The sequence below is a fragment of the Sceloporus occidentalis genome, unplaced genomic scaffold, assembly GCF_023333645.1.
Source record: "Sceloporus occidentalis isolate IW3139 unplaced genomic scaffold, rSceOcc1.0.p SCAF_9, whole genome shotgun sequence".
NCBI lineage: Eukaryota > Metazoa > Chordata > Lepidosauria > Squamata > Phrynosomatidae > Sceloporus > Sceloporus occidentalis.
The window spans coordinates 38202040-38220194 of NW_028316989.1; the positions used below are offsets into that span (position 1 = coordinate 38202040).

Below are 18155 nucleotides of genomic sequence, written 5' to 3' on the forward strand. Positions count from 1 at the left end.
TCGTTTCCTGGCGTTCTTCTAGGACATGGCCACATAGCCTGAAAAACCCACAAAAAAACTATGGATGCCGGCCATGAAAGCCTTCGACTTTACAATGCAAAAAAAAAGTTTGAGCTGGGAAAGAATGGGATTCTATTCTAGTTCAGTGGTTCTTAACCTTTCTTTACTAGTGACCCATTTTAAACATATTTTATTGCTGCTGACTCCCAAGATTTAAAACAATGATGATGATGATGATGATGATGATGATGATGATGATGATGATGATGAGAGCCAGCATGACATAATGGTTTGAGTGTTGGACTACTACTCTAGCAATCAGGGTTTGATTCCCTGCTCATCTGTGAAACTCACTGGGTGATCTTGGGCAAGTCACACTCTCTCAGCCTCGGGGGGGACAATGGCAAACCTCTCCTGAAGAAATCTTGCTGAGAAAATCCCATGAAAGGTTCGCCTTAGGGTTGCCATAAGTCAGAAATGACTTGAAGGCACACGACAACAACAATAATAGCAACTATATCAATAATACCTGAAGACTGAACCATTAACCATCACTCCTTGTTAAACCTTCCCTCAGAAGCACTGGAGTGGAAGGAAAGGCTTTCTTAATTCCCTAAATCTGCTATTAGGGCAGTCTCCTCACTCTGCCCAATGAAACTGAAAGATTCTCTCTTTCTTTTGGTTAAAGCAGCCTTACCCAGCTGGATTGCTTTCTAGATGTGTTGGAGTATTTATCATATGATTATATGTATTTATTCAATGATCATATATAATTAATTTAATGAATATGATTTATTTATAATTGAGGTAATTTAAAAAATATTTATTTAAAATTTAAATTATAATTAAAAATAAGTTCATGCTATAATAAATCTACTCATCTGCTATTATTATTATTATTATTATTATTATTATTAAAGGTACCACAGTATTTTGTTATTTTAGCTGCAACACATCAACATGGCCAACCCTTTAGAAATTAACACTCAAAAGGATTCCTGTAGATGGGACAATAAATTAAAGGAGAGGTACACTGTATGTTCATAGGTATTAATATACATTTTGTTGCATACTGCTTTTATCCAAATATTATTCTAACCAGATCTAGTCATAAAAACAGATTATTCCAGGTACCTCCATTGGTAAATGTAATGAGCCACCTAGAGATCAGTGAACCCTGCCTTACAAGTAAACACAAAGGAGTTTACTTTTGCATTGAGTCACACTCATCCTCCCCTTTCCCCACCCCAAAATGGAGAGTTGCTTCAGCTACTCAGGGAATATAGAAATAAATATAAATCAGCACTATAATATCTAGCTGTAGACTAGCGCAGGCACATGACAGCGCAGTTGCACAAACACCTCTGAGAAAAACTGGAAGACACCACAGAGCTGTGAGGAAGCAAACAAGCAAAAGGTAACTATGGACGTTATCAGACAAGGGAAATTGGAAACATAATCCAATGGCAATCCGAACACAATCATGAGGTTTAACGTTATTGCGTGATAGACCACCACATGCAATTTCGGGCAATGGGAAGTCAGTCCGAACGCAATCATGGGGTTTCATGTTATTGTGTGAGAGGTGATCACAATGCAATTTCTGGCAATGGCAAGCTATTTTTGGGCAATGGGAAGTCAGTTCAAATGCAATTCGAATTCACGTAAATTCAGTGAACTAGCAAATTCACGTGAATGCGTTCTGGCCCCGCTTTCTTTTCATTCGAAATTAAGAGACATTCCTCCCGTGTGATAAACTCCTATGAAGACATCTAGCATTTCCTCACTTCCCCAAGTTCTGGAAACATGTTTAGTCTTTAAAAAAACAACAACAGAATTTGAACTAAACATTACATGCAGGAATTCCACACAGTAAGTAGCGTATGTAGTGTGTGAATTTCATATAAGAAACTCATCCTTCCACATTTAAAGCTCTGACTCTGATTATTCATGGATTTTATTAATATGTGCTCTCTATGAATATCTAGGTACTCCAGCGCAATTCTCTGGTCAACTTTAACCAAAAGCCGCACTGAAGGACCTAGAGATTCCTAGAGAGAACACTCCGCTAGGCATTTGTAGCTCCTCCAGCGCAACTCTATGGTCAATGTCTGGCAGATGTCGACCACAGAGTTGCACTAGAGGACCTACAGATTTCTAGAGAGGTATTCTCACAGGTAAAAACATAGTGTTTTTGTTATTTGCAGTCTTTCCACATTCACAGGGGTCCTGTGCCCCTAACCCCAGTGAATATGGAAGGACAAGTGTACTTTAAGTATCCAACGAAAAGGATCCATCAAGATTTTGAAAGGTCATCTGATAAGATGTGATCCCTATAACTGCTGTTATCAGGCAGCAAGTCATCCATAACAACTTATTTTATTTTAAAACCACGTGGAATAAGGATTGTCAAGCCAGGAGCATCCCAAATCCAGAGATTTCAGGTAAAAGTATATTAAAGTATGATCCACGAAGCATCGTAGTATAACAAATGGAAAAATATCTGGCTGGAAATTACAGTTTCCAAATTGTGCAGTAAACAGACTGAAATGTTTCCTAACTCTGTTTTTCACACCTTTGAAAACACTTGGAAGTTGTAATCCAATCGAAGAATTTTTGGTTGCTGGGGCTAATTTCGGCATTAAAGAGAGATTAAAGCGCATTTAAAGCATCCCGCAAATAAAGCAAAAATGGTGAGTAATTGCGCGAATGATTTTCACACACAATTGTGCAAATAAAGTGACGTTGGAAATGCCTTGTTACTGAAATCCCAAAAGTAAAAAGATGTGCGTTAATGCTTCTTTGTGACCACTTTAATGGCGGGTTTTGTGTGACGTCATGTGAATTCGTTTCGCATAATTACACATGGGATAAACTTTCCATCTCCTTAATGTGATAAACTCCTTTCTGAGCTTTGATATGAACAACAGCAACAGAAACACCAAACTTTTCCCAGCTCTGTTTTTAATCTAGGTGACACAGTTTTGAACCACAGTCCAACCAAAGAAACCGTAACAAACGCTGATTTAGATGCCTCCCAATTGCCACATTTACTTCTTTTTTACTTGCCTCTTTTCCTGAGATGCCTATATTAAATGCCTAGACTAAATTTAGTATACTAAGGGGTTAGTCACACTTATGGGGTTTTTTTGCACGGAGAGATTCGCATCTGTGCAAATTCGAATCAATTCAAAACCAATTCACCATTCCCACTAGATTTTAAGGCAGAGAATCTCTCCAAGGCATTTCAATTTGAAGTTGCCATTCGCCACCGTTCCGGATCAAAATGGAGGCACCTCCATTTCCTGAATGGTGGCGGTGCGATCCGAATCGATCTGATATATGCACCTGAGAAAGTAGACTGAAGCCTATGAAAGCTCAGGCTGCCAACTTCTTTATTTCACTTAGGAGTTTATCACACGGAGGCAGAAACTACATTTTAAAGTGAAAACAACCCTCTTTTGGTTTTGCAGGTTGTTTTTTGCATGACGTTCAGGGTTAACCCAAACAGAAAGTAGAAAAAACTTGCAAATACGGGTTGTTTTTCGGATGGTGTTTGGGTGAAAGAGAAATAATGCAAACATAACCCAAACAGAAAGTTGCCAAAACCCGCTCCTTTTTACTTTCAGCAACTTCTGAAAGTAAAAAGGAATGGGTTTTGCCTACTTCCCGTTCAGGTTAATGTTGTGTTGTTTCTCCTTTCCACCAGCATGTCTGAAAAACAACCCGCTTTGGGTTTTGGTTGTTTTTGTGGACATTTAAATCCTGTTTTTGCCCAGGATTTGAGCAATTTGCCTCCGTGTGATAAACTCCATAGTCTCCGTAGGCAAAAGTCTTATTGAGGGAGGACACTGCCCTCATTTTGCCCCTGCCATAGCTATAGCTTTAGCCCAAATGCAAATATTACCTTACTGGGCAAGTACTGGGACCAATATGTCCGATGTGTGTGCTACGTATTGTTATTGCTGTTGTGTGGCTTCAAGTCACGCTCTCTCAGCCTCGGAGGAGGGCGATGGCAAACCCTCCCTGAAGAAAGCTGCCAAGAAAGTCCTATGATAAGGCCAACAAATTGGAAATGATGTGAAGGCACACAACAAAACAAAGGGCAGCAGCTGGCTCCAGTGCGGACGCAGCCACTGAGTGGCCATGGGCAAGGCACACTCTCTCGGCCTCGGCATTGAGGAAATCTTGCAAGGAAACCGCACTTTAGGGTTGCCCAAGTCGGAAAGGTCTGGAAGGCACACCAGAAACATACCAGAACTAAGAAAATAATACATTAAAACAGGCAGGTTTGACTGGTATCTGTGGAGCGGAAATGGACACAAGAGGGACAGAAAGTGCATTGAGTGGTATATTGTTCTAAGAAGATGCCCAGGGTTTGACTCCCACTTTGGCCAAGTCACACTCTCTCAGCCTCAGAGGAAGGCAATGGCACAATAAACAAACAAACAAAAATCCCCCTCTGAAGAAATCTTGCCCAGAAACCCCTATGATAGATTCCCCTTAAGGTCGCCATGAAGCCCACTGAGAGAGCCCTGGGGGAAGAAGCCACACTCTCTCAGCCTCAGAGGAAGGCCAGCTCCAACTCCCAGGATTCCATAGCCTTGAGAAAGAAAAAAGAGAGTCAAAAAAGCGGGGCCAAAGCGGGTTATTTCCCCAGTGTGGATGCATTTTGCAGCCCCAGCCTAGGTAGCAGCCCCTTCTTCTTCTTCCTCTTCCTTTACCTGGGTGTAGAGGTCGTCCAGGGCCATGAGGAAGGCTCTGCTGGGGGAGAAAGGAAGGAGGGCCTCTCAGGAGCCTGGCTGCCCGGCTTGGCTGCCCTCTTCTTGGCTGCTCACTCCTCTCCTGAGAAGGAGGAAGGTGGAGCAGCTCAGCCTCCTCCCAAATCCCTTCTTTGCCCGCCTTCCTTCCCTCTCTCTCTGCTGGAAAGTTTACTCTCAGGGCTGGGCCTTCTCTCCTTCTCCTGTTTTGACTTCTTGCCTCGTGGAAGGGCAGGGATTACCCTCCTCATAGATGGGGAAGGAAGGGAATTGTTGTTGTTGTTGTTGTTGTTACTCTCAGGTGGTCATAAGTGGGGAAGGGATGATTATTATCATCATCCTATGTCTTAAATTGGAATTTTGTAATTGTGCTGGCCAAATGGCTGTAATAAAGTTTGTTGTTATTATTATCATCCTCAGGTGGTCATAGGTAATGAAGGATTTATTATTGTTATCATCATCATCATCATCATGGAAGAGACCCCAAAAAAGGCCATCCAATCCAACCCCATTCTGCCATGCAGGAACTCACAACCCAAGCATCCCCAAAAGATAGCCATCCAGCAGCCTCTGTTTAAAACCTCCAAGGACCACCCCAAAGCAGCATACTCCTTGTCAAACAGCTCTTTACTACTACTTTAGTTCATTCTGTGCTGCATTTCCCCTACAGTATCATCTGCTCCATTTTCCCCAGGGTAAGCCATTTTCCCTTTTGGCAGATCAAGGCAAAGGTGGCCTTGAGTAGCTCTGCCTTTTCTCTAAACCATTAGCATTTCTTCTCCACACTACCCTACCATTTCCTTGTTCTTCCTTTTGCTACAGACATAACAAAAAAGCCCTTTATTGTTTTTAACCTCTCTAGCAAACCTGGGTTTGTTTGCGCTTTAGCTTTTCTGACTTCCTCTTGCTATTTGTTTGCATTCCTCTTTGTTGATTCCCCCTTTTTCATTTCTTGTCAATGTCCCTTTTAAATCTCATATCTGCTGAAACTTCTTTAGACATCCATCCTAAACATCTTCCATTTCCCCTCCTCATTGGAACTGTCTGAAATTGTACCTTCAATATTTCACTTTTAAGAACTCCCTTCTCTTTTACTATTCCTGACCACTTGGTCACCCCCAACATTGCCTTAAGTTTACTGAAATCAGAGTCTGGAATGTGTGCCTGACCATGCCTGGCTTTGCATTTTCTCTGTGTAACAAACAGGTTATCTCCAGCACCCAAGAACTCCTACTCTCAAGAATACCATCTCCTTTCCCCACATAACTCAGTTTAAAGCCCTCCTGATCATACTTAGTATTGTGTGGTTAAGTTAAACCCATTAATCAGTTCAGGAATGATCTGTTCAAATAGGAGACAATAAACAGGCAAACCACTTAACAGTTGTTGTTGTTTTTATTTAGACATCTCAGTGATAGCTAGGATACAGCATTTATGAAGCATACATTTTTACTAAGTACAATGTCAGACACAATGACAATTTTGATCTTATGTCATTCTGGTACCACTTTGGTTTCCATCTAAGCACTGTGGCGATATCAAGTGGAAATAATCAATTGTCAAAGCCTTTCTTTCAGAACAGTAAGAAATTTACAAGTGTAATCTTCAAAGAGCTTTAATGTGGTATATTGAAATGCATCCAGTTTAAACCTTAAATCAAACAGACCTTCAGCCTTCAAATGCTGGTGTCTTTGAGATATGGATCAAACGGGTTGAGGAAAAAGATGCACTTCCACACAGACTTAGAGAAATGGTTTACAGCCAGGACAAGTGAAGTATAGCCCTTCGGATCTTGTTGGGTTGCAACCCTCAGCATTCCTCTCCACTGGCTAGGTCTGATGGGACTCCAACTCCAACAAGACCTGGAGGGTCATTTGGCCATGCTTCCTTTATTGGAATCAAGATCTAAATCTGCATAATTTCCCCAAACCAGAGATTATCCTTTTTAAAATTCTGCTGAATGCCAGAATCTATTACACAGACATCCTCCTGCCGACAGGACAGGCTATGTATCGGCAGCGCATTGTCAGTGTGACTGCTTCTGCATGCACTGCCAAGATACAGATCCACTCCACCCATCTATACAGCATTACCATTTCATGTGCCTGGTAGGATTCTATGGAAGTCAGGGGATTAGAGACACAGCAGCTATTCCATACACAAATGAGAATCTCTAGAATGAGGGAGATGTGATCTATGTATGGTTTTCATACCTGTGAAAGCTAGGAGTGCACTATGGTCCACACCTATACGGAAATACGTCCCACTTACTTTGTTAGGGCTTTACAATTGTGCACAAGATTGCATACATGATCATCTAATATTTAATTAAACAAAAATCTTTATTTTTCAAGTTCCACCCAGATTGAAAATTGAGAAGGGTTTTGGTAAAATCTGGAGACAGGAGGACTACATTTACAAAACTGGTGAACTTATCGTTGAAGGAAAACAAAAAAAGATCTGACATCTAATGAGGTAATATTTCTGCAATACTTCAGGTTTCTACATTTCAGAAGGGCTCTGGTAAGCATTTTTTCCAGCACTAGAGAGACGATTCCAGGTCAAGTTAACATTAGAAACAATGACATTTCCACATTAAAAGAGCATACCTTTGCTTTAAAGAAGGGGGAGGAGGTAAAACTAAAAGTTTTAAGTACTCTAACTTGGAAAAAATTAAAAATGTTTTATATGTGTACCAACACTAAAAACATTAACTCATGAAAAGTGCATGTAAATACTGTTTTGTGAAGTATCTGACAAAATTGCAAAATACTAGTTAAACTTAGAAAGATCTTTCTTTAAAACATGTGAAGCAGCATACAATCAAATATGTAAAGTAGTTGATGAATTACAAAATACCAAACTTAGAAATATCTTCCTTTAAAACATGTGAAGCAGCATACAATTTTAATGTGACACAAAGTAATATTAGTCAGATGCCTGAATATAAGGATAATGCCTATTTTCATCTACCGCTCTCGTAAGTAAACAACGTACAGTAAGGCCTTTTTTTTTTACAGGTAAACAAAATGAAAAAATAAAAACATATAAACATTTATCACTTCTGGAGTAACTATTTTTAAAGATAAAGGATAAAATTGTTCCAGGGCAGACTTCCAGTTAATTCAGAGGATCAGTAGGAAGATATTGGAGACTCTCTGTTTTAGCCGTGCATCTAACTTTTAAAAAGTGCTGCTATTTTAAATCAGTGTTTTTACAGTTCTGACATAATACAGTAGGAATCCAGTCAATGTTTGGATATTAAGGGTACCCCATCCTAGTTTTAAAAAACAGTGTAATAATCTGAGACCAATTTACAGTTTTCTCTGAGGCAGTAACTTCTGTCTGTTTGGTTTGCCCCAGACCACAGACATTATATTTTTTGAAAGAGCAGTTTAAAAGTAGGTCTAGAAGAAACACACCGTATTAAGAGTCGTTTTTGTAAACTTGGATGCCATATGTAAAATAAATAGATTCAAGTAAAGACATGTTCATTTAACATAAATAATGAAAGTAGTTTAGAAGACCATGTCTGAGTGAAAGTACCTAAACGTTTTCTAAAATAACCTCCAGTGGAAGAGCATACATCTCTCTGCAAACAACAACAAAAACTCAAAACAAAATAGAGGGAGAGAAGAGAGCCCAAATCAGCTCTTAAGAGATGCTTACTTGATTTACTTTGTCACTGACCATATTATATACCAGATGCACATCACTCTCATATACAACTTGTTTGAAACTTACTGGTCTTCTCAACTGACAACATTGTTCTAAGGATGTGCAGAGAAATGATATTCAGTATCAGAACTTTTAACAATATGCCATTATAGCATATAGATATGTTTTAAAATAAATATACATTATAATTGCTATAATACATTAAAATATTGCACATGGCAATTTCCAAATAAGTAGTTTCCTCATATGTATATGTCAGGCCCAGAAAACATTGAGCAAGGCATATCGGACATCTTAAAATGTCAGCTTCCCACTGAGGCAAATCTGAACAAGTATCCAAAATGTGGGCGATTCTGGCAAAAATCTTAAGCAGCATCCTTGTTCTTAATGTCTCCGTTGAAATAGTCCCATAGAAAGAGAAGCATAGTATTAATTTTTTTAAGTGCATCCAAATCAGAGGTTGGTCTAGCGTTCTAATAATGTATGTGCAGCAAAGTCATAAGGTACCTAGGAGATGAAGGCTGAAATATTTTTTCCTTTAATGAGGCCTTTGAGATTCCTCTAAAGTGTGAAATGTACCTCCCCCATCCCAAACAATTCCCAAATGAATAATATTAAAACATAAACACTGCCATTACAAAACTGACAACAAAAATGACTGTGAAAAATTAACATACACAAAAATGATAAATAAATAGTAAAATATAATATGATTGGCTTTTGTTCACTGAACAGTCTTGAATACTTAGTTAACTTACTCTGAACCATTATTATACAGCTTCCAGTTTGTTATTTGTGCTCAGTTACCATTTCCTATCACTAGTGATATTTCTTGACTCTTGTGTAAAAAAAAACTGGACAATTAAAGTTATATTTTGTTTTGAAATCTTGTAGTTCTCTTACCTAACAATTATTATTTTACATTTAAAAGAACACAGTACACAGCAGCACTTTGATATGCTTTGAAACAATACTAACTAATGAACAGCTACATCGTACCATATAATAAGCCAAAAGACTTTTTGATACTTCATCATTTATGCCACACTGACATAAACAAGAAAGCTGTTTGACAGATTATCTGCTCCTTGGTTGTGATGGATCATGAATGTCTACTGTGCAAGCCCCTTTGAAATGATTGGAATTTCCCAAGACTGTGTCTACCGTTGTGTAACTATTCATTTTAATGGGGCTTTGGATTGTGTCCTGTACCAAGCATTTACATTATACCTTCCATCCTCTAATGTATAAAGATGATATCCTTAGATATTTAAATTCTTCACTGATTTTACATTGATTACACATCTTACATTACCTCCGGTGTCCTATTGGGTCCTGGTCTATCAGTGGAATACATATGATTTAATTACAATGAAATGTGTTATAAAGAGCTGAGATGTCCCCTCACGCTTTTGCTTCACTATCAGAATGAGAGAAAAATGCATTATGGATAGAGTGTACACATCACATTGGAAGCATCTGGCTGCATTTATTCCACCAATTGTACATGCTGCAGAGATCTGCTAATGGCCTCTTCAAATGGCCACTTCAAACATAATGTGTACACTTTGAATCTGGAATGTGTGAAGTGACCCTCAGCCTTGGTACACTGGGAAAACCATTCCTTAGGTGACACCAAGGATAAGGATGATGGTTTCTCTCTCCCCACTAATTACAGAATAGATCATTATTGTTTCCTTTTGTTCAATTTTGATCTCAGAAGGGAGGAGTGTGCATGCTTCTCACTTTATTAGTCACAGACTGTCTATTCAGTTCTGAATTCAAACAGACAGCAGGTGAACAATAGGAGAGGTAAGGGGAAAGATCTGTACTGGAAAATGTCTAAGTGTTAAAATGTTACATGGGCCTCAGCATGAGAATACTGAATTTGTACAAACATATATGCTTCCATCAGCCTTCAGCTGTGAGAGCTATGCAGCATTCCAGCTTTCTACAATGCATTTTAGGGTATCTACAATATTTTCAGAAGCCTTCTTCCCCTATTTTCTTCACCCCATCCCATCCCCATGGCTTTTCTGTAAGTTCATTTACAGGCTGAAAACACATGATCAACAGCTAAGTGTATCCATGATTCAGACGCGAGTGATGAATCCTAGACCCAAACTTGCTGGAATCTGGATGGTTTCTAATGCAAGAGATGAGGGGTTAAATGGGAAAGTAACAGGGAAAATATGCTTAGCATCCATCAGCAGCTGAGGAGAATCTTTCCGGTCTCTCATACGCATCTGCAAAAGTAAGAAGGTGTTCATTAGTATCTTACATTTAAACAGATATATGCAATACTTCTCCATCCATGACTGTCAAAATATTTTTGAAGAACCAAAAAAATATTATAAAACAAACCAATGATTTTTAGTCTTACAGGCATTATACACACACACACACACACACACACACACACACAAGGTTTTGCAATAAATAAGCCCTCTTTATGTATCCCATAATCTCAAAGGTCCTTTGTTAGTAAAGATAACAGTCCAGAACAGGAAGAGAAATATAAGTACCACTGTAATCACCATCATTCCTTTCCAGTCACAGTCTCGTATGTCTGTTTCTCTATATTTCTCTCTCACACACACAAATATGTGACTATCATGAGATTTCTTTGACAGATTGCATATATAAGAAGGGATAGGAATTTGGACTATTTTACCTGTATCGTGCGGATGAAGGACACAGACACTCTTTCTTCAAACTCATTAACTGGAGTATATAAGTTCAAAACTTTAACAATCTGTAAGAAAAACACATTTGTTAATTTCTTTCTCTTGCAGATTAATTGGTATTTCCTATTTACTCCAGCAGTACTGCAAACAACATTTTAAGCAACTTTTCATCACAACCTCTTACTTTCAGTATTAGAATATATAGTTCTTTAAGTGATGTACCATTTACGTGGTGCACCAGGAGGTCCTAATAGCTCAGCAGGTCTTACAATGAGGTACAACTGCCCCAGCATCCCTCACAAACCCAGAAGACTTTAGGTTTTTAAAAAAGAGGAGTGGGGCACAGGTCCTTGCAAGATACATGCAGCCTGTGAACACAATGTTACTAGCTGAGCCTTACACAAATCATAAATCCAAGACCAATATTTATTTATTTTTAAAGCTATCCATGCAGAAATCAGCATTTTGCATGTTATTTTATGGAGTCTACTCTCTTTTCATAATTTTGTTTTTATATTCATTTTATATTCAATACTTTGGATACCTAATTCTAACATGATGCTTCACTTTTGCCCACACAACATATGTTCTGGAATACAGTGAGCCCGCACCATACGGATAGAATGGAGCTCAAGCTTACGTGTTTTTTGCTTGACGCGGGGGGGGGGGGGGGGAGTGTCCAGAACGGATCCTCCGCGTAAAGCAAGGGCCCACTGTATTACCCAAACTCTGGGAGCAGGATGTTTTTTGAGGAGGGGAGGGAGTTGCAGTCCAGAAGGGAGATTGTGCCATCCCCACCTCGTAATTTTTACAAACAAAAGTCCAATACTGGATACAGCCAATATTTTGTTAATGACACAATTCAACAATATGTGCAAAATGACAAACTGACACACAGCCCATTATGCTTGTGGGTATTTTCAATTAAGTTAGAGAAAAATGTAAGAAAGTCTTAAGGTTACCTGTGCAGTAGTTAAGGCATTGCACATACTGCAAATGGCCTCTGCATCTTCATCTGTTTTCTTTTTCACCTGCAACAACTGTGCCGCCTGGATGAGGGGCTCCAGAGTTTCCTTAGCACCACTAGTCATCAGGTTTTTGTCACGAAGCCATTCTTCAAGCTGACTTACATTGTACCTGGAAGTTTAATATATTGAAACACATATACAACTATAAGGATTTTCCCCCAGCTATTAGAAAAACATTTTCCTAATTATTTCTTGCTCAGTTATTCTCCTTCACACAATCTTTTCTGACTACTGCAAAAGCTGCTTGGTTCCAGTGTAACTGTTAAGTACTTATGTATAATGCCTGTAGAAAGCAGAATACTTCTCGTCCATGTAGTATTCAAGAGGGAACACCCCCCCCCGCAAGTTACTGTATCTTGATTTGGACTTTAAAAGTTATTTCGATATGAGACCAGAGGTTTTTGTTTTCATCCTGCATCTATTAGAAATCAAGCACAGGACCCAACCTGCACAACTTCCAGTCTTATAGCAACAAAACAACTTAATAATATGTTCCACAGCAAACCTGAAAGGTAGCTAATACTACCATACATTTCACAGCAAGCTCACAAGGTAGCCAAGCATATAGTTTTTTTCATCTCTAAATCCTAACTCAGCAACTAATACCAGAATCCATGCTTACAGCAAAATTTGTTTCCTAGTACACCCACAAAGAAATCCCTTTCATGTTAAAACCTTAAAATTAAAAGAACATTTTTGACTTTGCTTTGTAAGGGTAATGCTGGGATAGTGAAAGAGGCATCAGGATAGTAACCCTTCACTGATTTTTTTCTGCCCTAAAATCACCTTTCCCACTCATGATCTTCTACCACCACCAAATCCAGAAATAAATCCAGTTATAGATGCTTGACAAATGATGAAGAAAGCCCTTTCTAATCAGTTGAACATCCCCTCCTCTACTTTTTTAGCAACCAAGAAAAGAAGAAAAGTGTGTTTGCCAAGATAACCTAAAGACCTTGGTTTTTAAAAATAACATTTGTCCAGATTGCAAGGTTTTCTGATTAAATGCTAGAAATCTTTTAAAAGCAATTCATACCCTCACCAAACTAACAACTGTCTACGGCCCGTTACAGACGGGCCTAAGAGGCGCAGTCCTCGTGCCGCGATTACGCACGAGGGGCGGTGCTTCTGGACGCGCCTTGCCCCTCGCGCGTAACTGATACATCAAGATAGCGGCGCCCTATACAGATGGGCGCCGCCATCTTGACGTAGCGGACGCTCTGCGTCCGCACGTCCAAACCCAGAAAAGACGTCACGAGTGCGCACTTTGGCACTCGCGGCGTATCTTCCGGGTTCCTGGAAGGAGCACGATTTGCGCGCTCCTTTTTTGCTCCGTAAGGGAGTCGCGCGGTTTGGCTGCTGCGGCTCCTTCACGGAGCAAAAAAGGAGCGGCCCAAGACCACCCCTTTTGGGCGGTCTGTAACGGACCTACATAAGGCAGAGAACATCAGAATCATGTATGTGCCACTTCCCCACTGTGCATATCACCAGCTTTGATTACCTAGACCAGGGATTCCCAACCTTTTTGACTCGTGGAGCCCTTATTTCTATGGCAGAGCCCCTAAGAGACCGACCCTACGTCTTACAAATTAATGGTGTTTAGGAGTATTTATAAGAATATATTCTTATATTTTATTTTTCTTGAATTTTTCTTTCTTTCATTTTCCTGAAGCAGTCACGGAACACCTGGGAAGTGCACGCAGACTCCAATGGGTTCCTCAGAACACAGTGTGGGAACCTCTGAGTCCTAGACAATATGCTGAATCTTTGCAGGTCTTCACTCACAGATAAGAGAAACAGGAAAGGGGAATTAAGGAAACTGAGTAATCTGTGACTGTGAGCATATGTGGTATGCAAAGTTTCACAGATATTTCACAATTGTGAAATAACAATTGAGAACTTCCAGTTTGTCAAGTATGTAAGCAGTTCAAAACAATTCCTTCTAATAAGAGTAAAAACCCAAGTATACCTTAAAAACAGGGGTAGGCAAAGTGTAGTCTCCCCAAAGATGATTTGTACCCTTTGAAACCCACAGAATCCTCAGACTCATTTTTTCTGATAAAAAGAGAAAAGCCTTCAAGTAACACAATCTACTATTTAAGTAGTTTCCAAGGCTAACATATAGCATTTAATATTAAAAATACATATTTCCGAAAACCAGAGGTGGCTCCTGGGTCTTCTGCAATTGCCCACCCCACCTTAAAACCATCACCTCCTTCAGGAAGACTTCATTATCTTACCATACCTGAGAGGACTGAAAATACTGTTGAGGATTGCCTCACCTTATCTGCATCCCTTTGCTCCAGGAGCACATGTCTTTTCGCAGGAGAAGGTTATTAAGGGTCACAGCCCCAATTATGTAGAACATCTGTTTGACCACCTGCTTGATCAGCTCTGGATCCATTCCATGTTGACACATGATTGAGTGGAAGGTATTCAGTTGCCGAATGATAGAGTCTAGCGTGTATGTTCCTTCATCAGCAATGCTGGAGGTTCTCTTTCTGAGTCCAGTTGGTTTTACACCCGAGACCCCTTGAATAGTTTCATGTTCCAACATCCCTGAAACTGAACAAAAAATGCAGAAAGCCCAAAAGGAATCAATTTAATTAGTTTGCATTTGACAAGGCCCTTCCCTCCATCCCAACTGCCACTGCCCTGACCTCAAAGGAAGAGAAAAGGCAATCACAGTTCCTCCATGCCTAGACCCAGAAACAGATGAATGGCCCTCCCTCCATCCCAAATGCCACTGCCCCGGCCTTCAGAAGAGGCATTATATGTTGGACATAACCCCTTCCTCCACTTCCATCCCCTTTCCTTGTGTGCTGTGTCTTTAGACTGTAAGCCTAAGGGTATGGAACTGTTTTTCCTTTATTTCTTGTAAACTACCGTGCATAGTGATGGTGCAATAGATAAGACAGATGGATGGATAGATATAGATGTACAGTTAATTAGAACAAGATAAATTTAAGAAGGAAACCACAGTTTTTGTCTTTTATTATTCACCATTTTGCCTTACCAATCATTGGCTGAAGAATGTTCTCCAACACTCTTACAAGCTGCTGATAGATCTGAATGGCCAAGTCACTCAGTACTTGTCGGTACTCAGCAAGATCAAAATTAGTGAGGCAGTGTTCATTCTGACGAGAAGTGTTGTGTTTCATGAAGCCCTGAATTTGTAGAAGGTAACAGTGCACACTGATTTTTGTATTCACATATTTCCATACCTTACTAACACAATAGGCAATATCACAGAATCATAGAATCACAGAGTTGGAAGAGACCGCAAGGACCACCCAGTCCAACCCCCTGCCATGCAGGAACTCACAATTAACACACACACACCCCGACAGATGGCCATCCAGTCTCTGCTTAAAGACCTCCAAAGAAGGAGACTCTACCACACCACACTCCGAGGGAGTGTCTTACACTGTCAAACAGCTCTTACTGTCAGAAAGCTTTTCCTACTTTTGAGGTGGAATCTCTTTGCCCGTAGCTTGCATCCATTGTTCTGGGTCTTATTCTCTGGAGCAGCAGAAAACAAGCTTGCTCCATCCTCAATATGACACCCTTTTAAAAACTTAAACAGAGCTATCATATCACCTCTTAAACATCTCTTCTGCAGGCTAAACATACTTAGCTCCCTAAGTCTCTCCTCCTCATAAGGCATAGTTTCCAGACCCTTAAAATATGTTTTAAAGAAATATCAGCACATTACAGATCGCCCAAAAGCAGGCCGTCTGCCGCCTCCGCCATTAGCTGCACCGAGAAGCCCCAGCAGCCAGACCACGAGGCTTCCCGGCGCAGCTAAAAACAAGCACCAAAATGGTGCTTCTTCTTGGCACCAGGAAGTGGCACCGTGAGGTGTGAGGTGTGCACTCGTGGTGTCACTTCCACTGCACCATGTCCGGACGCTGTGCGTCCAAGTCATAAAGATGGTGGCGCCCGTGTGGACGGGCGCCACCATTTACTACATGCTCCGCGCGTACTAAAGACGGGGCCGGTTAGGAAGGTAAGACCCTTCCTAACCCTAGCACGCCCCTTTCTAACCCTAGTATGTGTGGAGCACGTACTAAATGGTGGTTTGTAACGTGCCATCAATTAAATTAAATTAAATTAAAACAATTAAAACACTCATAAGATTAACTCCTTGTTGGTTATCAACAAACTGCCAACTCAAAGGAAGTGGCAACTCTGATACTAGAAAATACTCACTTGGCAGTTTAAAAACCAAAGTTGTGTTTTTATCTTAAAGAGGTACATACCCATAATAGGGCAAGGCTGGGAAACCTACAATCTGAGGACTGGATGCAGACCTCAGCTTAATTTCAGTACCCTCTTGCTTTGCAAGTCCAGACCACCTTGTTTCCAATTTCACCCATCTTTTGCTTTCATCTGACCTTCTATTGGAACCTTTCCTCTGAAAGGTTTTTATTGAGGTGCATGACACTGACATGCACCCCTACATTATTACGTTAAAATCTTTCAAAACATTTTATACACGGAAAAAGGTAAAGGGAAAAAAGTATAAACTGAAACAGTCAAACTTGCCTCTTCACCGCTATATTGCTTCAAACAGTGCAAAAATCGGCACGTGTTAGACAGCCAGAAGGAAACTGTTTCAAAGTCATCACCTCTTTTCTGAAAGCAAATATATCAAATACAGTTGTGTATTAAAAGACGTTTGAAGAAAACCTAATAACAAATAATTCCACATTTTTTATGCTACCTTATTTAACAAGGCATTCAAAACTGTATTGAATTTACACGTCATTTTCTAGATATTTTTCTTGGCATTTTAATCCCATTTCACTTCACCCATCTTTAAACCCAAGTCATGCTGTGAATGCAAATTAAATTACCACTATGACACCCAATTCTGACCACACTTTTTATGGGACAGTGGCACACTGCCACAGAGTCTTTATTACATGGGAAATCTCTTCTTGTTCTGTTGTTGTGAGCCTTAAAGTCCACTCCTCGGGCAGTTCCTAATACAGTCGGCCTTCCTTATCCACTGATTTTTTATCTGCGGATTCAAGCATCCACGGCTTGAAAATATTTTTTAAAAAGTATAAATTCCAAGTAGCAAACCTTGATTTTCCATTTTATATGAGACACCATTTTCCTTTTCCATTGTATTTAATAGGACTAGAACATCCACGGATTTTGTTATCCATGGGGGACCCTTGAACCAAACCCCAGCGGATAACAATGGCCCACTGTATTTCTCAGCCTTCCTAGCTGTAAATTCCTCTGAATACTAACACACTCTAATCATGGATTTCTCCTGTCCCATATAAAGTTCTTCTCCTGGTCTGGGAGTCTGAATCCCGTCCATATTGAATTCCCTTAATTCTAACTGCACCTCCTGGCAGTTCTGAAACAACCTCCTGCCTCAGCAGGCTTTGACACACTCCTCCAAAATCACTGGTTCCTCCTCCTTTTATACTTGCTTTTGAGAGCAGCCCCAACGATATATTCTGTCTGTGTTTCTCCACATCTCCAATCAGGCATTTAGAATGGAGGTGATGGAAGCTGCAGTCCTGCACACATGGAGGGTACCAGGTTGAGGAAGACTGCTTACCAGAAGAAAATCTGACCCATGAAAAGAGAGGCATCTGCTCCTTTTCCACACTCACAAGGTATAACTTAATGGAATGGTGAGGTCTCTTTCCCTGTTATGAAGTTCTCTTGAAAAAAATGTGAGGGTTGCTAGACTTCCTTTTACCAAGGCACACTGTCAAACCAAGGTGATTAGATAAACCCCTCCAGCAAACTAACATTCTAGAAATCCTTTGCTAACAAACAACACATCTCCTCCAAAAGCCCAGACCAGAACTATTATCTTTGCAGAAACAGAGCACCCTGTACCCGTACCCAGCTGACACTTCCTCTGACAACATCATGGAAATACTCTGTCTGCTCTACCTGAGGCCATTTTTGAAATGCACAGTATTTAAACTCTGGATTACCATAGATACTGCTTACACAAGGAAGTTCTT

At 40.1% G+C, this 18155-nt stretch overlaps 2 protein-coding genes across 5 annotated transcripts in view; both read right to left on the bottom strand.

Moving 5' to 3' along the window:
* Positions 1-5684, bottom strand: part of MYO5C (myosin VC) — a 59733-nt gene extending 54049 nt beyond the window's left edge. For 2 of the 3 annotated variants that reach the window (XM_089538854.1, XM_089538856.1), the window contains exon 1: positions 5628-5684. In XM_089538854.1, coding sequence (XP_089394980.1) covers positions 5628-5681 — 54 coding nt within the window. In that variant the 5' untranslated portion in view covers positions 5682-5684. Of the gene's footprint in view, positions 1-4724; positions 4816-5627 lie in introns of those variants that run through there. The other variant, XM_089538855.1, reaches the window with a different exon arrangement.
* A 452-nt stretch (positions 5685-6136) lies between these two features.
* Positions 6137-18155, bottom strand: part of LOC149307304 (unconventional myosin-Va) — a 100049-nt gene continuing 88030 nt past the window's right edge. For both annotated transcript variants that reach the window (XM_089538857.1, XM_089538858.1), the window contains 6 exons: positions 16702-16791; positions 15170-15320; positions 14436-14718; positions 12088-12262; positions 11113-11193; positions 6137-10684 (listed from right to left, as the gene is read on the bottom strand). In XM_089538857.1, coding sequence (XP_089394983.1) covers positions 10532-10684; positions 11113-11193; positions 12088-12262; positions 14436-14718; positions 15170-15320; positions 16702-16791 — 933 coding nt within the window. In that variant the 3' untranslated portion in view covers positions 6137-10531. The remainder of the gene's footprint in view (positions 10685-11112; positions 11194-12087; positions 12263-14435; positions 14719-15169; positions 15321-16701; positions 16792-18155) is intronic.